Source organism: Phyllobates terribilis, unplaced genomic scaffold (genome assembly GCF_046119375.1).
Source record: "Phyllobates terribilis strain yellow unplaced genomic scaffold, ASM4611937v1 Scaffold_2__4_contigs__length_985480577, whole genome shotgun sequence".
NCBI lineage: Eukaryota > Metazoa > Chordata > Amphibia > Anura > Dendrobatidae > Phyllobates > Phyllobates terribilis.
The window spans coordinates 219,945,963-219,972,320 of NW_027362762.1; the positions used below are offsets into that span (position 1 = coordinate 219,945,963).

General features: G+C 43.9%; 1 protein-coding gene across 1 annotated transcript in view; it reads left to right on the top strand.

Moving 5' to 3' along the window:
• The window catches only part of VWA8 (von Willebrand factor A domain containing 8), a 524,780-nt gene that overhangs the window by 240,388 nt on the left and 258,034 nt on the right, over window positions 1-26,358 (top strand). Inside the window, exons 21-22 of the mRNA XM_073663915.1 lie at window positions 2,126-2,197; window positions 11,854-11,930. Of these exons, the coding sequence (XP_073520016.1) occupies window positions 2,126-2,197; window positions 11,854-11,930 (149 nt within the window). The remainder of the gene's footprint in view (window positions 1-2,125; window positions 2,198-11,853; window positions 11,931-26,358) is intronic.

Genomic DNA, 26,358 nt, shown 5'->3' on the forward strand with positions numbered 1-26,358 from the left:
AGTATACAGACATTACAGCAGGGGATCGCTGAGAATTCTTTCTGTGAGGTAAAACATTTCAATGCCTGTTTTTAAACAATATTTTACCTTAAAGAAAGAATCCGTTGCGATCCCATGCTGTCCTGTTTGTATACTTTCTTTTGTTTCCTTCCCTGCCCAGGAGATGTGGTATGATCAGACCATGTTCCTGCACGGTCAGACACAGCCATTACACAGTACACAGCAGGGGCACATTTCTAAGATTATCTCAGCACTGGAACATTTTTTTTAACACATGCAATGGAACTTATTTTTATTCCAAGATCTATTGATTAAAATTAACTTTGTTCTTAGGACATCCCCTTTCATTATAAGAGGGTACTGGTTGCTTCAAAAGGTGTTTGTGCTTGAAATTATTGTATTTTTCTTTTAACCATGGTTACCTCCTAGGAAATGCATGCAATCATCATTGCTTTGCATCAAACAGGTTTTATAGGCACGTACAATGCGGCTTGTAAGATTGTCACTAAAACAACCATTTATTGGATCATCGAGAACTTTAAAGACTGAGAGGTTCTCCTGCTTTCAGGGCACTCAAGAAAGTTCAACAGATGCAAGGACCATCTCCTAAAGAGGATTCAGCTACGGGATCAGTTCAACAGCAGAATTTGCTAAGGAATGGCAGCAAGCAGGTGCATGTACATGCACAGTGAGGCGAAGGCCTCTGGAGGCTAGCCTAGTGTCAAGAAGGGCAGCAAAAAAGCCACTTCTCTGTGAAAAACATCAAGGACAATCTTTAGGAATTACAGGGGTTGGATGACAAAGGATTGGGGTAAAAAAAATTTTTTCTCTGATGAACAGTTTTGGGTCATCTTGAAGAAAAGGTGAGCACTACCATGAGTCCTGCATCATGCCAACAGTAAATTATCAGGCCATTCATGTTTGGGGTCGCTATTCATCTATGGGAGTGGGCACACTCACAATTGCTTAAGAGCACTCCCATGAATAAAGGATGAAAAGAAAGTTATCTAAACATCCTCCAAGAGTAATTTCGACCAAACCTTCAGCAGCAATGTGGTGATAAACAATGCTTTTTCAAGCATGATTGTGCACCTTGTCACAAGGCAAAAATGATAACGAAGTGGCTCGGTGAACAAAACTTTGAAATTTTTGGTCCATGGCCAGGAAAATCTCCAGATCTCAATCCCATGAAGAATTTGTGGTCAATCCTCCAAAAGTGGTTGGACAAACAAAATCACAGAAATTGAAGTAAATGCCAAGCACTGATTAGACAAGAATGGGTTGCGATCAGTCAGGATTTGGACTAGAAGTTGATATTCAGCTACCAGGATGACTTGGAGAATTTTTGAAAAATAAGGGACAACACTGTAAATATTGAGTCTATGCATAAACTTGATGTATTTGTCGCTACGAGTTTAAAAATGTATGTAATGTTTATAATTGTACTTCAGTAACCATAGAAACATAAGACTAACTGTAGATGTGTCACGCTGAATAGGTAAATGTAAAATGGCAAATGATTTGTGGTGTCCTGACTTCCCATTCTACCTGGCAAGATGGCTACAACCTGTCTTAGACTGGCCATGTAGTCACATATCTCACTCATTTCAAGTCTGTGGGAGTATCAGAAAGACGCGTGAAAGGTACATATCTCGAATGCCTTTACCTCTTTACCTTTTCTTTAGAGCTTTTTTGTTCTGAATATTAGTAGCAGTCTGAGACCACAGATCAATGTGTTTTTCCCATATATATCTATGACAAAATCATTTTGACTTTAGCAGAAATATATGGCTTACTCTGGTGACGCGTACATTTCAAAATATATGAATTAACATACTGCATTTCTGTCTGTTGTGAGCACATTGGCCTCATTCAGACTTGGTTCAGATCAGGATTTTTAGGGTATTAGTTCTTGTATTTAATTTTTGTAGATAGCTGTTCTTCAGACTTTCTCCTTCAGGCAATACTGTCCCAGTCTGGTGTTCTTCCTAACATCTTTATTATCCTCTTCGGTGATCAGAACAAATGCAAAAGTGAAGAGATGCATTTTATTTTTCTAATGATATGTGACCTGTTTTCATGAGAAACCCAGGAGCTCTGACTTCAGTGGTGTTTGTATTTGCAGCATCTGAGAGTCATGGAAGACATGCTGAAAGACTTCCTGCTTGGAGAACACCTATTGCTTGTTGGAAATCAGGTAAGCTCTGCTTTTTCTAAACAAAATAAAGCACCAAACAAATATATAACACCCAATGTTGTGGAGCAAGCCCAAGGAGCCTGGCCATGGTCCTCTTGAAATCCAGACAAATTGAAGAAAGACAGCACTATGTTTTTTTCCATTGGAAAAAATGATTTATTCACAGCTATGCTGCTAAGTACTGCGATATTGTGTTCTCCATGTTTTGATGTGCTACTGAGAGATAGGGGAACAGGATCTCCTCATGCCTGTGTGTAGTGTATGTGAGAGATCATGGCAGCAAGTATCCACTAATTAGCTCCTGAAAATTAAAGATGGAGCATAACGGGATAACTGATGAGAAGTGCAGAAAAGTCACAGCCTGGCTGCACTATTGCACCCAGGTACCAGGTATATTTTTCTCGGAATCTCTTTCCCTGTTTCGGACAAAGCATACGGCCAGGGACCATAGATAAAGATTAGACTGGACCAGTTCCGACCCTGGCCGTCTCTTCCCTGCACTGCTACAGATGATTGATAGCCCTCCCTTTATGTGCACACTAGGGAAAAGACCTGTCAGTCGCTTGAAGCAGCGCTGGGAATAGCCGGCCAGAGGTGGAACTGGATTAGTCTTGTCTATGGTCCCTGGCTAGATCTTTAAAGTATAAAGTATAAGATTGGATGCACTTTTGAAGAAAAAAAATTATATGTTTCTGAAAAATAACAACATGGAATAGAATCTTTTGCAGAGCTGAAAAGTTGAATCCATAGAAAGCAGCACAACTGTGTTTGTCTCTCTCACTATGCAGCTCCCCATGCGCCTCACTTTGTAGACTTCAATAGACAATGTGGAACCTGATTCCTCAGTAAACTTAAAATGTATCCTCCCTGAATGATTAGCTCTGGAGGGGTCCTTGTGCCTCATAAATTGAGGCACAAGGGCTTTTTGGGTGCAAAGTATGGGGGGGGGGGGGCGAGAAGGACGATCGATTTGCAAGTTCACTTTGATTAATTCACAATTTGATTAAACATGATCATGACTTTGACCTACTGGATTTTTTTTATCAGCCAATGACTATTAACAAGCAGCATGCCTCATAGTACTCTGTGTCAGCCACTATGCCTACCAGTGCCAGCCATAATTGTCTCATAATAAAGAGAGGCATCTATGGTCAGCCACAGCTATCCACAGTGCCTCAAGTCTGCACCACCCTTACCTGCTTCATGTTGTAGGCTTTCTGCAGGGGATTGCTGGTGTGTTCCCTGTTAGAGTTTGTTCATGCCTCGCATTGTTAGTTTAATCCAATCTGCATTTTATTAGGAAATCTGCAGCACAATTCCAAAACTGATTTTGCGTAGAAAGTATGGAAAACAGACAGCACACTTTCCCTATGTCAGCTCATGTGATAGTTCACTTGGGTCTTAGGTCCAAAATCTCAGCATGCTCTAGTCTGGTCCCATTTGCATGTAAATAGCAGCGAGCTCCTGCACTCTTATGCTCCGCGGACGGCACACGGAGCCAATTACGTCTGCACAATACAGATCTGACTGGCCTGCTTTTCACAACTGTCTGAACCCAGCCTAAGACTCACATGTGATGGTTTTTGTTTCTCTTGTAGCTCATTTGTTTGCTAAATTCTGCTTAAATCCCTGGAATCCCTGTTGTTTTAATAATCAAATACCTAAAAGCCTGTAATTTACATACCACACCACACAGCATTTGAACTATTGCCAGTCTCATTCAGTAAAGCGAGTGCATTAACCAAATTAACTAAGGTTTAATACCTTTAAATCGTAAATCCAATGTAATAGATAATATACTGCTTTGTCAGCAAAATGTATCTAAAGGTGAATTTAGCCACTGAACCCATTAGCTTACTTCTTTGCAATTCAAAAAATAACTTATGGAGGATCAAAAATATATATGATTGCATGGTCCAAGATACCTCTTTTGGAAAAACTCCCTTTATGTTAAACTGGGAAAGAGATTTGAAGAAAACCTCTTCTCCTGAGCAATGGCATATGAGCTTAAAATCTGCTTAATCATCAAACATTTGCGCCTCCTTACACAAGGCCTTTTACAAAACCATCTTTAGATGGTATAAGATGGCCGATGGCCAGGTCCTTGAGGGGAGATATGTATCATCAAGATTGGTAGTTTCGGTGATGTAAGCCTGGGAAAGCATGCTCCAGCACATATAGTGCTGAAAGGATCAATAGGGCGTTTCAGGGCCGGGTTTTACGAGCAGTCATAAGAGATGAGTGGGAGTGGCTGCTCACATATCTTCACCCTGGGGGCGTGGTATGGCAAATAAAATGGAGACCAAGTGTCTCATTGAGGCTCTGTGTCTGGAGATGTGTTGATCTGTGCTAAGGACCTAAGGACTGGACACTAACCTGAGCGGGCAAACCCGGAACGTTGTATGGACATTTTACTTTGTGTTTCCACTTTGTGCAGGCAAAGGCTGTTTTTTTTGTTTTGCTTCCTGAGCGGTTTATGCTGTTTAACCCCTTTACCCCCGAGGGTGGTTTGCACGTTAATGACCAGGCCAATTTTTACAATTCTGACCACTGTCACTTTATGAGGTAATTACTCTGGAACGCTTCAACGGATCCCCCTGATTCTGAGATTGTTTTTTCGTGACATATTGTACTTCATGATTGTGGTAAAATTTCTTCGATATCACTTGCGTTTATTTGTGAAAAAAAAACGGAAATTTGGCGAAAATGTTGAATATTTTGCAATTTTCAAAATTTAAACTTTTATGCCCTTAAATCACAGAGATGTGTCACACAAAATAGTTAGTAAATAACATTTCCCGCATGTCTACTTTACATCAGCACAATTTTGGAACCAAAATTTTTTTTTGTTAGGGAGCTATAAGGGTTAAAAGTTGACCTGCGATTTTCTCATTTTTCCAACAAAATTTACAAAACCATTTTTTTAGGGACCACATCACATTTGAAGTCACTTTGAGAGGTCTTTATGACAGAAAATACCCAAAAGTGACACCATTCTAAAAACTGCACCCCTCAAGGTGCTCAAAACCACATTCAAGAAGTTTATTAACCCTTCAGGTACTTCACAGGAATTTTTGGAATGTGGAAGAAAAAAATTAACATTTAACTTTTTTCACAAAAATGTTACTTTAGACCCATTTTTTTTTTATTTTCACAGGGGTAACAAGAAAAATTGGACCCCAAAATTTGTTGTGCAATTTCCCCTGGGCACGCATATACCCCATATGTGGGGAAAAACCACTGTTTGGGCGCACGGCAGGGCTCGGAAGGGAAGGAGCGCCATTTGACTTTTTGATTGTAAAATTTGCTTGAATAATTAGCGGACGCCATGTTGCGTTTGGAGAGCTCCTGTGTGCCTAAACAGTGGAAACCCCCCACAAGTGACACCATTTTGGAAACTAGACCACCCAAGGCACCTATCTAGATGCATAGTGAGCACTTGGAACCCCTAGGTGCTTCACAAATTGATTTGTAAAAATGAAAAAGTATTTTTTTTTCCCACTTTTTCATTTTTACGAATTAATTTGTGAAGCACCTGGGGGTTCCAAGTGCTCACTATGCATCTAGATAGGTGCCTTGGGGGTCTAGTTTCCAAAATGGGGTCACTTGTGGGGGAGCTCCAATGTTTAGGCACACAGGGGCTCTCCAAACGCAACATGGCATCCGCTAACAATGTGAGACGATTTTCCATTCAATTTGTTAGCGGACACCATGTCGCGTTTGGAGAGCCCCTGATGTGCCTAAACAGTGGAGCTCCCCCACAAGTGACCCCATTTTGGAAACTATACCCCTCAAGGATTTTATTAAGGGGTATAGTGAACATTTTGATCCCAGAGGTACGACACAGAATTTGATAACATTAGGTCATCATATTGAATAAGTTGTCATTAGTCTTGAGCGCAAGTGCTCGCTACTTGAGTTTGCATCAGGTACTCAGGTATGCACCATATACTGCGTGTGCTCGAGTCCCTGCCCCGCTTGTTTCACGGTTATTAGACTCCCAAAAAAAAACATGCGGGGATCGCTCGTGCATGGCAGGCAATCCCCGCAAAGTTTTTTTAGCCGCGAAGCATATGGGGCGGAGACTCGAGCATGTCACTCAAATACCCACGATACTCAATGCATACCAGAGCACCCGATGCAAACTCAAGTAGCGAGCACTTGCGCTGAACACTAGTCGCCATATCGTCATCTTTTTTTCTTACTTTTGAAAAAAATCATAACCCCATCACAACCCTAACCCTAGCCCAACCCTAACCCTAGCACAAACCTAACCCGAGAGTTTATTTTTTACGCCGTTCCTCGTGCGGTATAAGTGATTAGACGACCTTATTCTTCGGGTCGGTGAGACTACAGGGATACCAGAATCATATGGGGTTTTTATGATTGACAGCTGTCACACATTAAAAGACGTATTTTTCGTAAAATCTAGTTTTTGCATCGCCATATTTTGAGAGCTATAATTTTTCCAGATTTTGGCAGACAGAGTCATGTGACGGCTTTTGCGGGATGAGTTGACGTTATTGGTGCCATTTTCAGGCATGTGACATTTTTTGATCGCTTTTTATTCCGATTTTTGGGAGGCCGAATAAACAAAAACCAACAATTCAGGAATTGTTTTTTTTGTTGTTTTTTTATGCCGTTCCGCATGTGGTAAAATTGATAAGGCAGCTTTACAGCGGTACCACATTTATATAGTTTTTCTATGTTTTGCACTTTTACATAATAAAAGCAATTTTATAGAAAAAATTATTTTTTAGCATTGCTTTATTCTGAGAGCTATAACTTTTTTATTTTTCGGCTGATGGAGCTGTATGGCGGCTTGTTTTTTGCGGGACGAGATGACGTTTTCAGCGGTACCATTTTTATTTATATTCGTCTTTTTGATTGCGTGTTATTCCATTTTTTGTTTGGCGGTATGGTGATAAAGCATTGTTTTTTGCTTGTTTTTTTTTTTTTTACCGTGTTCACTGAAGGGGTTAACTAGTGGGACAGTTTTATAGGTCAGGTCGTTCTGGACGCGGCGATACCAAATATGTGTACTTTTATTGTGTTTTTTTTTATAATAATATTTATTGATGGGTACATTATATTTTTATTTTTGGTGGATTATTTTTTTTATTTTTTTTTATATATTTTTACAAATTTTTTATTTTTTTCCACTTTATGACACTTTTTACACTTTTTTACTTTGTCCCACTATGGGACTTTCACTTTTTTTTCTCTGATCGCCTGCATAGCACAGGAATGCAGCACCATCCCTGTGCCATGCAGGCTGTCAGCGCTGGACAGGGAGAAGATAGTTTGGAGATGCACTGCGCATGTCCAAAAAATCTTCCTGCTGTCTGGTGACCCGGATGTTGTCATGACGACATCGGGTCGTCATGGCAACATCCTGGAAGCCACGGCAGACAGCGCTGGAGGCCGGAAGAGGAGGTGAGTATCGGCGATCACCTCCCCTTGCCACCGCAATGCTGCGATCGACTTCGATCGCAGCATTGCGGGGGTTAATGTGCCGGGAGCGGTGCGGGACCGCTCCCTGCACATAGCACCGGGTGTCAGCTGTGACAATCAGCCGACACCTGACGGCGATCGCGCCCGCTCAGCCTGTGTGCGGGCGAAATCGCCAGGGCGTATAAATACGTATCTGGTCCATAAGTCCCAGGGCACAGATACGTACTAATACGCCCTATGTCGTAAAGGGGTTAATAAACCAGCCTCAATTTCACTGAAAACGCTTGTGTGCCTACCTCAACCGCAGCCGAGTGAGTACCATACCCTACAATGGTATTTTACTCCAAATAAACTAGCAAAGGCTTTCCCAAACCAATCTCCTCTTTGTTGGAGGGAATGTGGGCTCAAGGGAGATTTATTACACATTCTATGGGAATGTCCCAAACTACAAAGTTTTTGGAAAGAAATATCATTGCTTATTAATCAAATAGCAAGACAGAACATGATCTTACTTCCCCAAATGGTTTTGCTATCTTTAAGTTTGGATATGGTAAATCCATCTTTGATGCCTATACTAATTTGCATTTTTCTAGTAGCTAAAAATGCCATTGCATTGGAAAAAAACATCCATTCCCACCATTGCAGATATTGTAGACAAAATAACTCTTCATAATTCTTATGAGAGGAGCCACGCCATATCAAACAATTACTTTCCAAAGTGCTATAAGAGATCGGTACCCTGGATTTACTTTTCCTCTAATTAGCTAAGTTTTGTTTAAGGCATTGACAGCTTTATGAAATGGTTTGAATAATATTGTTATGTTTGATTCTTATTTTATGTCTAATATTACAGTATATTTGTTTAGTAATACTTTCGTATTCTCCTCTGTAAAGTTTTGTGATTTCTATTTAAACTTATGTTCACAAAAATGTTAAACCCTATAAGTATATTTCTAATTTAAGATTTTAACCACTGTTAATAATATTATTACAATATTGTTATTATTCTCCTATCCCTCCCTCTATTCCCTTCTTTCATCTTCCTTAGGTTTACCCAATAAAGCTCAACTTTCTTTTCTTCTCACACTCCTATCCTTTCCCCTTCTAACCCTTTATAAAATTTTAATAAAATGATTGGAATAAAGGTGAATTTGTTGGAGGGTGAATACACTTAAGCATACACATTGACCTATGAGAAACAGTTAAAGCACCACTCCAGCATTTTGCCTTTTTTCACAGCTGAAGTGGCGCTTTACACATAAGCCCCCTGTCATGTACTCACCCTCTGGCATCTTCACCATTTTTCGGCGCCGCACTGGTCTTGCAGCGCCATCTTGTGAGCGCAGCTTCTGAGTGGCCGGAACTCAGAATCTACATGACAAGCTCTCAATGTACAGTAAGTCTATGAGAGCCAGAATGAGGCCAGAACGAGGCTCTCATAGACTTGCATTGATTAGTGACCTCCGCGTAGCTCCATGAAACACTGGAGCAGCCGACAGGTCACATACTGCAGGAGACGGATCGGAGAACCAGCAAAAACAGATACAAATGCCGGAAGGAGAGTATCACACAGGGGGCAGGAGACTTGGATTTTAAGCATCACTCCAGCAGTGAAATCAAGAAAAATAGGGTGGTTCTTTAAGCAGTTTAGATTTGACAATATTTCACTGCTGATTACACATGCAAACCTTTCACATTAGATTATGTACAGTATTTCTCTCAGTTTCACATAACTGTAATACACCAGAAATTGTACTTTAATATTTTTCATGCTAATGGAGATTGCCACCCCCACTATTAAATGGGTTTTTATATAAATAGCAGAGCCCATGTACTTATAACCTGCTAATATAAAGAAGACCTACAGATGCAAGCTTGTCTATGTGGCTGTAGATATGCATTGTGTAAAAAGTGTTTTATCCTTTTACCTAGGAGATCTGACACCACAGACAGACACTGCCCATAAAACTCTTTTAGTCTTGTGGTGTTTTCTCTTCCTATTTTGACAACATGACTGAATCCGTTTTAAAAAAATGGAATGTAAAAAGTTAAATCACTAGGCTGGATGATTACATATAGACTTAGTGTGTGATATATGTAGTATAATGTTCTGAAATGTCAATAATTCAGTACTTATTTTTTTAACATTTTTTATCTTATTTTGTCAATCATGGAAAGTTATGATACTTTGCAAATCACTCTATTAGAATATTTGTCTTCATTCCTGTAAAAAAAAAAAGAAAAAAAAACTGACTTCCAAACCCTGCTTTTTCCAAGTGCATTGAAATAGCAAAAATAAAAAGTTCAATTTAACAATATTTTCTTCAGTTTTTTATTTACCATGTTCACTATATGGTAAAACTAACCTGGCTATATGATTCTCCAGGTCAGTACAATTACAAAGATACCAAACGTATAGTTTTTTTTTTATTTAAATGGTGAAAAAAAATTCTGAAATTTGTAAGAATTTTTTTTTTTAACTTTTGTCGCCATCTTCCGAGACCTGTAACATTATCATTTTTCGGGATATGGGGCTGTGTGAGGGCTTATTTTTTGCAACCTGAGCTGATGTTTTTATTGATACCATTTTGGGGTAGATATGATGTTTTGATCGCCTTTTATTGTTTTCTGCTGCAATGTTGCGACAGCCAACAAAACGTAATTCTCGTGTTTTTATTTTTTTCCTTGTTACGCTGTTTACCAATCGGATTAATTTATTTTATTTTTTTTTTCCTTAATATTTTTTAATACTTTTTTTTTCACTTTTTACTGTGTTTAATAGTTTCCTTAGGAGACTTGAAGTTGCTATTGTCTGATTGCCTGTGCTGTACATAGCAGTGCTTCAGCATTGCTATGTATACCAGAAATTATGATCTCCTATAAACGCCGGCCCGTGGCTTGGAGGATTGTAGTGAAAGGCACAGGGGTTATCAGAAGATTCCCAGCTGTTATGACAACCCATCGGCACCTCACGATAACGTGACAGGGGCACCGATGGGTGGAATTTGTGATGCACTTACGGTCAGCACGTGTTAAATCCCGCTTTCAGTGATTGATAGTGGGATTTAACTGGTTAACAGTCACGGTCAGGAGCACTGCTCCTCCCGCAGCTGTTAAAAGCTCATGATTGCTGAATAAATCAGTCATCATGTGCAGGGAAAGATGTGGGCTTGGGTGTGAGCCCACATCAAAGGCAGGGACATGACCTTTGACGTAATTATGTGTCAAAGGTTGTGAAGGGGTTAAGACTGGACAACCCCTTTAATGCAACTGATGGCAAGAACATAGGCTGGGGAAAACCATGAGATTGGAAGCCACTTACTTGCATTTTTTTTTACTGGGATGGAGACAAATCCCATAATAATGTCATTTGCAAAGTTTAATAACTTTTCATGCTGGACAAAAAAAAAAGTTTAGTTACTCTTTAAAGGTAACTCCAGTGAAAACCCAACTTTCCCATGTGAATATCTGAAGCCTGTTATTTAGATTTCTGCATGACAAATTGTTCTCTGTAATTTGCCTAGAACCAGTTAATGCATCAGTTTACCATTGTAGATCTCCATCATCATTCTGATTTTGGCACAGAGAGAGTCCCAGGCTCCATTCCAATTTTCTAGATTTTGGCAAGTCAGAGCCTTTAAATCTGGCTATATAAAGTCAAACGCTTGTTCAGCCAAGAGCTATTCTTCTTCATACACATATATGCTCAGTTTGGCCTAGATGTGTGTATGATTTCCATGGGGAGAGAGGAGTATGCCACTGCCAGACTCCTTTGGTGGCAATTTATATTCCCTGAGAACTAAAGGATCAGAAATTTCAATTTATAATCCCAGGATATAATCTGTTAGGAAGATTGTATGTCTTTATACATATTGCTATTGGTTGGTTTGGATACATATACTCTTATATGTACGGAAAACTTTTGATACATAGAAATATGATCAATGATCAACTACTGGCCAAATTGTAATTAAAATATGTATTTTTTAATGAGTAGAATTTGGGGAAAGCATGGGAATATATAAATCCTCTTGGCCAGGTCAACTATATTTTTGGTGTAATCTGTTTTCAGCATGTGAATCATGTTTTTTTTTTATTAGTTTTCAATTACATTTCTTGTATTTTAGTTTTTTATATCCTGTTATTGATTTGGAAGAGAATGTAATCCTTGTGTTTATAAAAACTTATTTCTATGCCCACAGGGTGTTGGCAAGAACAAGATAGTGGATCGATTTTTGCATTTACTAAACCGACCACGGGAATATTTACAGCTGCACAGGTAATAGTGATTATTATATTGCCAAACTAATTTATGAAGATAACTTTACTGATTATTTCTACATTCACGGTGTCCATGACATTCTGCCTGATCTTCCTGAATAGTAAAGAAGTCCTGCATGAGAAGTAAAGGACTTCCCTTGTCAGTAGAGAATAGATTATTGTGCCGACAAGTGAAAATAAAGTTATAGGCAGCACACTATAAATGATCTATGATTGGGCTGTGACATAGCTTCCACTGGGGTCATTATTATCACACCACTAGTGTGTGAGTCAAACATTTAGTGGCACATTTTTCATGCACTCACTTATAGACTGATGTACAATACAAAATTATATTGTAGTTCCGGGTTGGCCAGCAAAATCGATGTTAATACTTTTATGCCCAAAAATGACAAAAGTATTCTCAGAGTCATACCTTTATTGGCTAACCAGAAAAATTATATATTTCCAGCCTTTCAGAGCTCAGAGGCTCCTTCTTCAGGTATCACTCCGAGAATAGTTTTGTAAATTTTGGGCATAAAAGTATTTACATCACTTATAGACTGGAAAATTGCAATTTCATATTGATGAAGGAGCTGGCCATCTTTCTGTGACATGGCAGTAAGCGTTCCTTATCCAAGATGTTCTTGGGGATTGTTTAAAAGCTTGTTAATTTGTAAAGGAACACTAGACCTAAAAACAGATGCTAAAAGTAAATACATGATATTAATAGTCTTGTAGACTACGCAGAAGTAATTTTCCTGTCTATCTGTCCAAATTCCAGCTGGGAGCACCTAAAGCTATTACTATCTGACAGATAACTAGGAGGAGAAAAACAGCGCAATAGGGTCTTATACCAGGAAGAGTTAAAAAGGTTATGCTAATCTGATTTAGTTGTGTATACATAACATTTCCATGACATATAAATCCAGCTGCTGCAGGTCCAACAGGTCATCAGACCGGGTAAACACAGATAGGGAGAGATTTGTGGATAATCCGGTCTGCTGGTATAATAGATCCAAGTCCAGACAGGAGATATTAGCGTTTTTTCTTTATTCAGTCTGCATTTCAAAGTACTACAGAATGCTTCATCAGGACAAAAAAACATAGCTTACAATACAGTGCAATACATTTATCATTTAGCTTACCATGTGTCAAAGTGATGTCAATGTGAATAGGGGCAGAGCATGACCGGGTCCCAAATAGATGCCCAGCAAATGGGAAGCTATATAAATGTTACGTCCAGCTCAAAGAAAGGGAGGCCACAGCCTTACCTGCGCTGAGTGCAGAAACCTGACACTTAACTGAAAAAAATTGGTATGCATGCAAAATATAGGAGTATATTCACAATGGCCATTAAACAGACAAAATCCAATATAGAAACAAAATGAACAAATGCCCTGCTGTAAGTAACCAAGTATAGCAAGTAGTGCATATAAATAACATTGGGTACTTAGTAGTGTTGAGCGAGTATGTTCTGTTAACCCTTTCGCCGAGTATGCTCGGGCCGAGCTCCGAGTATTTACAGCTGCTCGGTGATATGGTTGAATTTCTCCCGTTTGCATGATTTGCGACTGTTTGACAGCTTTATTACATGTGAGGAATGCAAAAGAAACAATCATTCCTCACATGTATTAAAGCTGTCAAACAGTCGCAAATCATGCACACGGGAGTGATTTAAACATAACACCGAGCAGCTGTAACTACTCGGTGCTCACCCGAGCATACTCGGTGAAAGGGTTAACAGAACATACTGGCTCAACACTAGTACTTAATAAACACCATTTTTGATTTAAAAAAAAAAAAAGTGTATTTTTTTATATAAAAAAATCATTTTTTTGGTTAAGTTTCAGGTGTCTGCATTCAATTTAGGTAAGGGTGTGGCCTCCCTTTCTTTGAACTGGACATAATGTTTATATAACTTCCCATTTGCTGTATGTCCATTTGGGCCCCTGTCCTGCTCAGCCCTTATTCACATGCTATGTCACTATGATGCGGGGTAAGGTTTTAATACTAGAGTTTAGGACCATCCCAATTGTGGGTACACCGTGCCGCTGGTGGGATGGCTTTTCCGCTTTTTTTTTATTATTATTATTATTATTATTATTGTTATTATCAAAAAAGGTGCTTACTAAGTACCCTAAATCCCTACATTATTTATATGCACTACTGCTTTTACTTATTTACTTACAGAAGGGTATATGTTCATTTTGTTTCTGCCTTGGGTTTTTTCTGTTTAATGGCCAGTGTGAGCATGCTCCTATTTTGCATGCATACCAACTTGTACTACATTTTCTTTTTTCGGTAAAGTCATTTACATCAGTTAAGGGGAATCTGTCAGCAGGTTTTGCTAAGTAATCTGAGAGCAGCATAATACAGGGCAAAAGAGCTTTATTCCAGCTGTTTATCATTACTGGACTACTTGAAGTTTTGATATCCCTGTTTTATCTGTTGTAGATGTAGCAGTGGTCATATTACTGAGGTCTGTATAACCCTGCCCACCCCCCTATATGTCCGCTTCCTGTGTACAGTCAGCAAGCTGCTAATCAGTGGTGAAAGTGCAGTTACACAGATTAGCCTGACTGCTGTGCACATGAGACCTAGTCCTCTAGTGTTAATCTCCTGCTTATAAAACACTGATTGTATTTTAACCACAACACACAGCCTGACACATCTTTCGAATCAGGCTTTCTTACTCTATATTATGCTGCTCTCAGATTAAATAGCAAAAATCTGCTGACAGATTCCTTTTAAAAATGAATCCTAGAATCATGGAATCCTAGAATGTTAGAGTTGGAAGGGACCTCCTTGGTCATTCTGTCCAACCCCCTGCTCAATGCAGGATTTACTAAACCATCTCAGACAGATGTCTGTCCAGCCTCTGCTTGAAGACTTCCAGTGAAGGAGAACTCACCACCTCTCGTGGCAGTCTGTTCCACTCCTTTAATCACCCACACTGTCAAATTTTTTTTTCTAATATCTAATCTGTATCTTCTCCCATTCAGTTTCATTCCATTGCTTCTCGTGCTTCCATGTACAAATGAGAATAAAGCTGATCCCTCTACACTGTGACATCCCTTCAGATATTTGTAGACAACTATTAAGTCACCTCTAAGTCTTCTCTTTTGCAAGCTAAACATTGCCAGATCCTTTAATTGTTCCTCATAGGACATTGTTTGTAGACCGGTCACCATTCTCTGAACTTGCTCCAGTTTCTTTGTTACGGGGCCGGGTGGTGGAACCTCTGTGCCGAGGTGCAAGGAGGGACCCAGAGGAGCGTGACTAAGTATCCACCCGAATCAACCCTGGTCGTACGGCATCAAACGACACCGTGACCAGGGAGGATCCGGGCTGAGGGACCAGGTGCTACTCTGGGGATGACCTTCTAAGAGAGCAGGTGGCTCCCACGGGTCAGATAGCTGGGACTGACCGGTATGGCGGATGGACTCGGCAAGCAGGCGGAAGTCTCTGGTAGCTGGCAGGTGGTCACAGTTCGAGAAAGCAGGGCAGGTAGGCAGTCTTTAGGTTTACCAGGAAGATGGTCACAGCAAGTGACGGCAGGGTCTCCAGGCAGGCTGGCAGGAAACAGGCAGGTGCTCCCAGGTGAGCGGACAGACAGACGAGGCTGGTAACAGGCAGGTAACTGGTGGGCGCTCCCAGGTGAGCGGGCTGACGGACACAGCAGGTAACAGGCGGGTGCTCCCAGGTGAGCGGACAGACAGACGAGGCTGGTAACAGGCAGGTAACTGGTGGACGCTCCCAGGTGAGCGGTCTGACAGGCGAGGCAGGTAACAGGCAGGTAACTGGTGGACGCTCCCAGGTGAGCGGACAGATAGCCAAGGCAGGTAACAGGCAGGTAACAGGTGAGCGCTGCAGGGGAGCAGGCTGGCAGGCTCGGCAGGTAACGGGCAGATAACAGGCTGGCAGGCAGGATGAGAAGTCAGGCTAGCAGCGGAACCTGAGGGCTGAAGCACAAGTGAGACACAGTGCAAATAACTTTGCTCGGGCACCTCCATTTTGGAGGAGGTGCCTTATATATGGGAAGTCCTCCGACAATTGGCCGGGGACTCCTTAGGACGACGCGCGCGGCCCCTTTAAGAGAGGGGGAGCGCGCGCGCGCCCTAAGCACATAGCCTGGGAAGGAGCGCGTGCTGGCAGCAGCGAGAGAAGGAGCGCTGGAGGACGCCGCGCGCTGAACAGGAAGGTGAGAGGGACGGCATCTCTGCCTAGCAGGAGGCAGAGACGCCGATGCTACAGTACCCCCCCTTTAGGCCCCCCCATTTTTAGGCCAGAGAGAAATTTCTCAAGGAGAAGCGGAGCGTTGATGTTCTCCCTGGGTTCCCAAGTTCTTTCCTCAGGACCAAACCCCTTCCAATCCACCAGAAAAAAGGTTCTCCCTCTTACCCTCTTGGTGGCCAGGATACTCTCCACTTCAAAGACATCCTCAGCAGAAACCGGAGTAGGAGGAGTACCTGGATTGTCGGAAAAAGTGTTAAGGACAACGGGTTTAAGGAGGGATACATGGAAGGAGTTGGGAATGCGTAGGGTGGCCGGGAGTTTTAATTTGTAGGCCACTGGGTTAATTTACCTGAGGACTTCGAAGGGTCCGATGAACCGAGGGCCCAACTTGTAGGAGGGTACTTTGAGCTGCACATATTTGGAAGAGAGCCAAACCTTGTCTTCCGGACGGAATTGAGGTGGATCCAAACGTCTCTTATCAGCATATCTCTTCATCCGCTCGGAGGACAGAAGAAGAGCGGACCTGGTATTCTCCCAAATAGTAGAAAACTCGCTGACAAGAGACTCTGCGGCAGGGTTGTCCACAGAAGCGGAGACAGGAACTGGAATCCGGGGGTACTGGCCATAGACAATAAAGAACGGGGATTGGGAAGAGGATTCGCTCTCATGGTTATTTTAAGAGAACTCTGCCCATGGTAGGAGATCCACCCAATCCGAATGGTGGGCATTAACGAAGTGCCGGAGGTAGCTGGTCAGGATCTGATTGATTCGCTCCACTTGACCATTGGACTGTGGGTGGTAAGCGGAGGAGAAATCCAGGGTGACTTCTAGCAGCTTACATGTGGCTCTCCAGAAGCGTGAGGTGAACTGAACCCCACGATCCGACACGATGTGGAGAGGTAGGCCATGGAAACGGAAGATATGGCGGATAAAGTCTTTAGCTAGCTCGGGTGCAGATGTTAGACCAGGCAGGGGAATGAAGTGGGCCATTTTAGAAAAGCGGTCAACGACCACCCAAATGACTGTACAACCGGCAGAAACAGGAAGATCGGTGATAAAGTCCATAGCAATGTGCTGCCATGGAGCAGCAGGTACGGGCAGGGGCAAGAGATGGCCAGCTGGTAGATGTCTGGGAACTTTGTTACGGGCACAGGATGAACAGGCCGCGACGAAGCCTACAACGTCCTTACGCAGGTTAGGCCACCAGTAATGCCTGGAAATGAGCTGGAAGGTCTTCTTTTGGCCAGCATGGCCAGCTAGTTTAGAAGAATGTCCCCAGCGAAGAACCCTCTCCCGATCTGATACTGCTACAAACGTCTTACCGGGTGGAAGACGAGTCAGATCCAAGGGGGCCACATTCATCACCTTGGAGGAGTCAATGATGTGCGTAGGCTCCTCCTCTAGATCGGAGGACAGGAAGGACCGGGACAAGACATCAGCTTTGACGTTCTTGTCAGCCGGGCGGAAATGAAGAATGAAGTCGAAGCGGGCAAAAAACAACAACCACCGGGCCTGGCGAGGATTGAGTCTCTGGGCATTTTGGAGATATGCCAGGTTTTTGTGATCCGTGTAGATGATTACCGGATAGAGAGACCCTTCTAGCAGATAGCGCCACTCCTCCAGTGCCAATTTGACGGCTAGCAATTCACGGTCTCCTATGGAGTAGTTGCGCTCAGACGAGGAGAAGATTTTGGAGAAGAAGCCGCAGGTTACCATTCTCCCGGTAGAAGATTTTTGGGTGGGTACCACTCCGGCTCCGGAGGAGGAGGCATCAACCTCCAGGTAGAATTGTTTATTATAGTCCGGACGATGCAGGACGGGGGCAGAGGTGAAGGCTCTCTTTAAGGAAAGGAAGGCCTCCTCGGCTTCAGGCGACCATACCTTGGGATTTGCCCCCTTACGGGTAAGCGCAGATATGGGAGCAGTCCGGGACGAGAAGTGTGGGATGAAAAGACGATAGTAATTAGCGAAGCCCAGGAATCGCTGTATCGCCTTCAAACCCTCTGGACGGGGCCATTTTAGGACAGAAGAGAGCCTCTCTGGATCCATTTGTAGACCTGTCTGGGAGATAACATAGCCCAACAATGGAAGAGAGGTCTGGTCGAAGAGGCACTTCTCGTATTTGGCATAGAGGTGGTTCTGCCGGAGCCTAAGCAGGACCTGACGAACATCCCTCCGGTGTGTGGGGAGATCCGGAGAGAAGACCAAGATATCGTCCAGGTAAACCACTACGCAGGAGTACAGGAGGTCACGGAAGATGTCGTTGACCAGCTCTTGAAAGACAGCGGGGGCGTTACAGAGACCAAAGGGCATCACATGGTACTCATAGTGATCGTCCCGGGTATTGAATGCTGTCTTCCACTCGTCTCCTTGACGGATGCGGACCAAGTTATATGCTCCTCGTAGATCCAGCTTGGAGAAGATCCTGGCGCCATTGAGACGGTCAAACAATTCGGAGATGAGCGGCAGGGGATATTTGTTTTTTATAGTGATTAGATTGAGTCCTCTGTAGTCAATACAGGGACGTAGCGAGCTGTCTTTCTTTTTGACAAAGAAGAATCCGGCTCCAGCCGGGAAGGTAGATTTTCGGATAAATCCCCTAGCCAGATTCTCTTCAATGTATTCAGACATGGCCCGGCTTTCGGCCGCAGACAACGGGTAGATACGCCCACGGGGAGGAGTGGCTCCAGGTACCAGGTCGACCGGGCAGTCATATGGTCTATGGGGTGGCAACGTCTCTGCTTCCTTTTTACCGAAGACGTCCGCATAGGGCCAGTATGGAGCCGGGAGACAGGGAAGATTAGCTGGAGTAGGCGGAGGGCGAGCTGGGCGGACCGGAACCAGCCAGGTCTTATGGCAGTCTGGACCCCACCGGAGTACTTCGCCGGATCACCAGTTCAATACGGGTTCATGTGTCTGGAGCCAAGGTAGACCTAGCAACAGGGAGTGAGAGAGTCCGGATAGCACATGGAAGGAGATCTTCTCAGAGTGCAGCATTCCCACCTGCAGAGTTAAGGGTTCAGTGACGAGCAGGATGGATACTGGAAGGAGTTTACCATCCACGGAGGCGACTGACAAAGGTTCAGTGAGAGGCTTGGTGGGAATACTGTATCTCACTACTAAGGACTGGGAGATGAGGTTCCCAGCCGCTCCAGAGTCCAGGTGAGCGTTTTCAAAGTGCCGATCCTCTCCCCAGGAGAGAGAGACAGACAAAGTCAGGGAGGGAGAGGACTTACTTTTGTCTAGGACGACCTCTCCGAGCGATCCTAGACACCGGCGTTTCCCGGCATCTCTGGGCAGGAACGGATCAGTAGCTCCTTGCTGCCACAATAGAAACTGCTCCCCTCGGCCCGGCGTGACTCCAGGCGGGATTTGACCAACTTGGTCTGGTCGACCTGCATGGGCTCGGGTGAGTGCGCCCGGGGAGTGACTGAAGAAGAGACTGGTCTCTGGAAGTTAGGAGCAAGGCAGGGAAACTTTCTCTCCCGGGTGGTTTCCTTGGTACATTCCTGGAACCGGATGTCAATCCGGGTAGCAAGTGACACTAGGTCGTCCAGGGTGGTAGGGATGTCCCGACCGGCAAGTTCCATCTTTAATCCGACCGGAAAGACCCTCCCAGAAGATGGACAGCAGGGCCTCGTTATCCCAGGCAAGTTCAGAAGCGAGGGTACGGAACCGTATGGCATATTGGCCTACGGTGAGACTCCCTTGGCGGAGACGTAGCAGACAGGAGGCTGACGAGGTCTTTCGTGCCGGTTCATCGAAGACTTTCTGGAAAGCAATGAGGAAAGCTGACAAGTTGGATACTAGGGGATCCCCTCTCTCCCACAGGGGATTTAGCCAAGCCAGTGCCTCTCCAGTGAGATGGGACATGATGAAAGCCACTTTGGCCCGGTCGGTGGTAAAGTGATGTGCCAAGAGTTCAAAGTGCAGGGTGCACTGGTTTATGAAGCTCCGAGCTTGAGCGGGGTCGCCTCCGAAACGAGGAGGTGCAGAAAGCCGGGGTCCGGATCAGGATGCCATGGTTTTGATGGGCAGCGGCGCTGCCGGGGTGCGAGTCGTGCAACTAGCGGTGGTTGCAGGTGGAGCAGTCAGTGTGTCCAGGCGGGAGTGGACATTCCGCAGGTGGTTCAGGATGGACTCCTGCTGGGATCTCTGACCGGAGACTTCCTGGTTTAGGTCAGAGAGCGAGGGAGCTTGGGTGCCACCGGGTTCCATGGCCCGAGCAAACTGTTACGGGGCCGGGTGGTGGAACCTATGTGCCGAAGTGCAAGGAGGGACCCAGAGGGGCGTGACTAAGTATCCACTCGAACCAACCCTGGTCGTACGGCAGCAAACGACACCGTGACCAGGGAGGATCCGGGCTGAGGGACCAGGTGCTACTCTGGGGACGACCTTCTAAGAGAGCATGTGGCTCCCACGGGTCAGATAGCTGGGACTGACCGGTATGGCGGATGGACTCGGCAAGCAGGCGGAAGTCTCTGGTAGCTGGCAGGTGGTCACAGTTCGAGAAAGCAGGGCAGGTAGGCAGTCTTTAGGTTTACCAGGAAGATGGTCACAGCAAGTGACGGCAGGGTCTCCAGGCAGGCTGGCAGGAAACAGGCAGGTGCTCCCAGGTGAGCGGACAGACAGACGAGGCTGGTAACAGGCAGGTAACTGGTGGGCGCTCCCAGGTGAGCGGACTGACGGACACAGAAGTTACAGGCGGGTGCTCCCAGGTGAGCGGACAGACAGACGAGGCTGGTAACAGGCAGGTAACTGGTGGACGCTCCTAGGTGAGCGGTCTGACAGACGAGGCAGGTAACAGTCTGGTAACTGGTGGACGCTCCCAGGTGAGCGGTCTGACAGATGAGGCAGGTAACTGGTGGACTTTCCCAGGTGAGCGGACAGATAGCCAAGGCAGGTAACAGGTGAGCGCTCTAGGGGAGCCGGCTGGCAGGCTCGGCAGGTAACGGGCAGATAACAGGCTGGCAGGCAGGACGAGAAGTCGGGCTAGCAGCGGAACCTGAGGGCTGAAGCACAAGTGAGACACAGTGCAAACAACTTTGCTCGGGCACCTCCATTTTGGAGGAGGTGCCTTATATATGGGAAGTCCTCCGGCAATTGGCCGGAGACTCCTTAAGACGACGCGCGCAGCCCCTTTAAGAGAGGGGGAGCGCGCGCGCGCCCTAAGCACAGTGCCCGGGAAGGAGCGCGCGCTGGCAGCAGCGAGGGAAGGAGCGCTGGAGGACGCCGCGCGCTGAACAGGAAGGTGAGAGGGACGGTGTCTCTGCCTAGCAGGAGGCAGAGACGCCGATGCTACATTCTTCATGTCTTTTTTAAAATGTGGTGCCCAGAACTGGACACAGTATTCCAGGTGAGGTCTGATCAAAGAGGAGTAGAGGGATAATTACTTCACGTGATCTAGAACGTATGCTTCCGTTAATGCAACCCAGAATTATGTTTGCCTTTTTTGCTGCTGCATCACACTGTTGACTCGTGTTCAGTCTATGATCTATTCGTATACCCAAGTTTTTTTCACACGTGCTGTTGCTTAGCCCTATTCCTCCCATTGTGTATATGGCTTTTTTATTTTTCTTGCCCTGATTTAGGACTTGTTAAAAACCATTCTATTAATTGCTGCCCACAGTTTCAGTTTGTTTCGATCTTTTTGAATCCTATCCTCTTTCTGAGTCCCTTAAAATCTGCCTTTCTTAAGTCCAACCTTAAAGTCTGTCTCTTCACAGATCTTCCTCCTCTAGTTATCCAAAATTCTACGATAGCATAATCACTGCCTCCTAGGGTCCCAGCCCCCTTTATCTCCTCAACCATTTTCTCCCTGTTTATGAGGATGAGAGCCAAGGTAGCAGATCCCCTTGTTCTCTCTTCTACCTTTTGGAAGATAAATTTGTCAAAAAGAGAGAATAAAAATTTGCTGGACCTGTTACTTTTGCCTGAGAGAGATTCCCAACAAATGTCTGGATGAAACTCGGATGATACTCTGAAGCTCGAAATATATCTTTCATGTATCATCTGATTTTATTGATCCTCACAGACTTTAATGGCCATGTCTTATCTGCAAAATGTATGAGAACAGTACAAGCTCTGATTCCTGTGGACCGGATAAATTGATCCGTTTTTAAAACTGATATGAGTATGAATCAATTAAACTATGGGTCCATGTGTTGTCAGGGAAAAAAAACAGACAGCACTAGAATGTGTCACATGGACGTGTGAATGCAGCCAAAGGATGAGGCTTCTCTAATTTTGTGTCGTAGTACATAGGGGAGAGGGTCTTGCTGCAGCCAGTTGTCTTATAGGAGTACACAGGACAGTATAGAGAGGGAGAATGTACATGTTTTAGCCCTTGAGGCATAAAATTATCCCTTTATGTATTTTACAGTTTTAAATGTAATGGATGGAAGAAAGGGAGGAGAGTAAGGAAGGAGATGCCCTTTTATTTTCTTTGTGACTTTTTTATGCTTAGTATTCCCTGATGAAAGCAATGTTTTACTTCAGTACTATTGCATTCCAGAATTTAGATGCTGAATTCTTCTATTTAGAATGGTAATATCCTAATCAGTTTTGCGCACCAAGACAAAAAAAAGTGTGTTCACTAAAGTCTGACTGGGAAAGACGGAATCAAAAACATAGGAGAGGACTTGTTTCATTGCAGTTACACAAATTGTGACATTTCATTGTTGTAAATGCCTAAGATACAAGAAGCCGCTGTTTCTCGCAGGAATCTTTACGATGCTCAGCACTATTCCCCTGTGAGCACACCACCCACTTGGTAAACACCAACAAAATTAGCACTAAATAAAAAGGTCCATATCTTTTGAACCATATGGGGCATTGAAAAAATACATAGGAATATTCAGAAGAGCAACAGGAATAAAATAAGAGCAAAAATTGCTTGCCCTCTGTGGACCAACAGACTTTTCCTCCTTGAAATTCATAAATGGGGCTTCGTTAACCTTTTGACTTGAAGTATGACATATTTATTATAGCTTTGTACATAAAAGTTTCTATAAACTCGCATATCAAAGACAGGTCACAGCTATCTTAAAAAAAGGCATGGAAAAAAATGTGTGTTGTAACTCTTAAAATGCATAAAAACTCACATTTTGTGCAGAATGCTACAATAATATGTGACATTGGACACATTGGTCTCCTGCTGTTTTCTGACATTAGTAAGTGTATAAGTTGTAAAATTGCATGTGCACGATACATGATTCCTCTCCTGGACTCTCAGTGGTGCAGAAGAAGTTGGATAGCGCATGCATGATCCCCGCTCTGCATAAGTTATTTTTGTGGGGATTGTGCATAAATGAGTGAGGAGCGGGGTCTCTGCTCCCACTTCTATACTTGGGACTCCTGATTATCTCAGCCTATAGGAGTCCCATGCAGAACAGAAGAGAGATCTGGGATGGGATGTACATCTCACTGACAGGTTGAGAAGGTGATGTACTGCAGCAGGAGGCTGCATATAGAAGGCCTGATGAATAATGTACTGCAGCAGGATGCTGAGAAGGGGCTGAGGAGTGATGTACTTCAGGAGGCTTTATATACTAGGGGCTGATATAGTGAAGGAGGCTTTATATAGATGGGTCAGAGGAATGATGCACTGCAGGAAGCTGTATATACTGGGACTGAGGAGTGATGTACTGCAGACAGACACTAGAAGACCTGGCATTCTAGGCATTCCTTTTACACCAGGCTCACCCCACTGCTCCAACACATCCCCTAAATGGCTCATAAGAACATTTTCCTCCAGTACATTTTAGTTAGGTTTTGGTGTTCGTTCACTAGCTATCTCTCCTGACTCCAACATACACAGGGACATTCAGCTTAGCCAAGCACTCCTGAGATTTCTGTAAGAGAGCCATTGCCAGGCTCCTCTGGTAGCAGAATATCTTGGTGCTAAACAAAAGGTTTGAACGTTGGAGATCCAACAGGTCAGATCGTTTTCACCACCAGCGACATTTGTCAGGTGAGAGTTAGGAGGCCCCCATACACATAAGACTAATGGCCGCTATCTGCCACTTCTGACAACTTTAATTTAATGTGTATGGGGGTCTTTAGAAGGAGACTTAACCCAATCCCGTCCCACCTCATCCCCAACCTTGCCACTATCTTCATCCCAACACTAACCCACCTTTTCAACCTGTCACTAACAATTGGTGTGTTCCCCTCATGCTTCAAACATGCCTCGATCACACCCGTCCTCAAAAAGCTCTCCCTTGATCCATCCTCTCTGACAAGTTACCGCCCCATATCACTTCTCCCCTATGCCTCAAAACTACTGGAACAACATGTCCACTTTGAACTGTCCTCGCACCTCTCCTCCTGCTCCATCTTTCACCGCCTCCAATCTGGCTTCTGACTGCACCATTCTACTGAAGCTGCCCTGACTAAAGTCACCAACAACGACCTACTAACCGCCAAATCCAAGCGACACTACTCTGTCCTCCTCCTCCAGGACCTGTCATCTGCCTTCAACACAGTGGAACATTCCCTCTTACTACAGATTCTCTCATCTCTCAGCATCACATACTTGGCCCTATCTTGGATCTCTTCATACCTAACAGACAGGACATACAGTGTTTCCCACTCACACACCACCTCCTCATCTCACCCCCTATCTGTTGGTGTCCCCAAAGGTTCAGTTCTAGGACCCCTGCTCTTCTCCATCTACAACTTTGGCCTGGGACAGCTCATAGTCTCACGGCATTCAGTATCACCTCTATGCTGACGACACACAGATCTACCTCTCCGGACCCGATATCTCCTCCTTACTAACCAAAATCCAACAATGCCTGTCCGCTATTTCATCCTTCTTCTTTGCTAGATTTCTAAAACTTAACATGTATAAAACTGAATTCATCAATGACCTATCTATCAATCTCAATGGCTGTTCACTCTCCCCAGTCCCGCAAGCTCGCTGCCTTGGGGTAACCCTGGACTCTGATCTTTCCTTCAAACCACATATCCAAGACCTTTCCACTTCCTGCCGACTCCATCTCAAAAATATCTCCCTGATCCGCACATTCCTCAACCACGAATCTGTAAAAACACTAGTGCACGCCCTCATCATCTCGCTCCTCGACTACTGCAACATCCTGCTCTGTGGCCTCCCTTCCAACACGCTCGCACCCCTCCAATCTATCCTAAACTCTCCTGCTCGACTAATCAACCTGTCCCCCCGTTATTCCCACACCTCTCCTCTCTGTCAATCTCTTCATTGGCTCCCCATTGCCCAGAGACTCAAGTTCAAAACCCTAACCATGAGATATACAAAGCCATCCTCAACATAGCTCCACCATATATCTGTGACCTAGTCTCCCTAGATCTCCTGCTCTACTCCCCTCTTATCTCCTCTTCTTACAATCGCATACCAGATTTTTCCCATGCATCCCCCCTACTCTGGAACTCTCTACCACAACATATCAGGCTCTCGCCTACCATGGAAACGTTCAAAAGGAACCTGAAGACCCACCTCTTCCGACAAGCTTACAACCAGCAGTAACCCTCGTCCCACCATACCGCTGCATGACCAGCTCTACCCTCACCTACTGTATCCTCACCCATCCCTTGTAGACTGACCCCTCTCAGGTAGGGTCCTTGCTCCTCCTGATTATTGTAATTGTTTTTGTATGTATACCCCTTTTTCACATGTAAAGCGCCATGGAATAAATGGGGCTATAACAAATAATAATAATAATAATAATGATGTAAGGGTAATCTCTACAGTGTGAAATGAAAGCACAATTTGAAACCTATAAAGTATTTATATAGTATAAATAAAGAAGGTTGTCTACTGGAGGCAGACACTCGGACGTAGTAGTCTGAGTGTCAACAGGATGTAAACAAACAAAGGTACAGGCCGTGTTTACCTGCATACAGTTATTTTCCTTCGATATAAATGATCAGTGCTGAACTACTTATCAAATCAGTGATTTTGGAGGTTTTTAGGTTTTGATAAGGATCTCAGAAAATGCCTTTAAAACGTTGTGCTTGCCTAATTTGTGCCAAATATATTATTAAGGCGAGACATTTGATAAATATGGAGAGACACAATTGAGGTGAGTATGCTAAAGATTTAGTGCATTATTGATAAATATGTGTTTGTTTTTTGTTTTTTTATAATTCCTCACCAGTAATAAATTATTTTACAGTTTTTTAATACTTTTGTAATGGATTATAAAATCTTAGAAAACTCTCAGTAG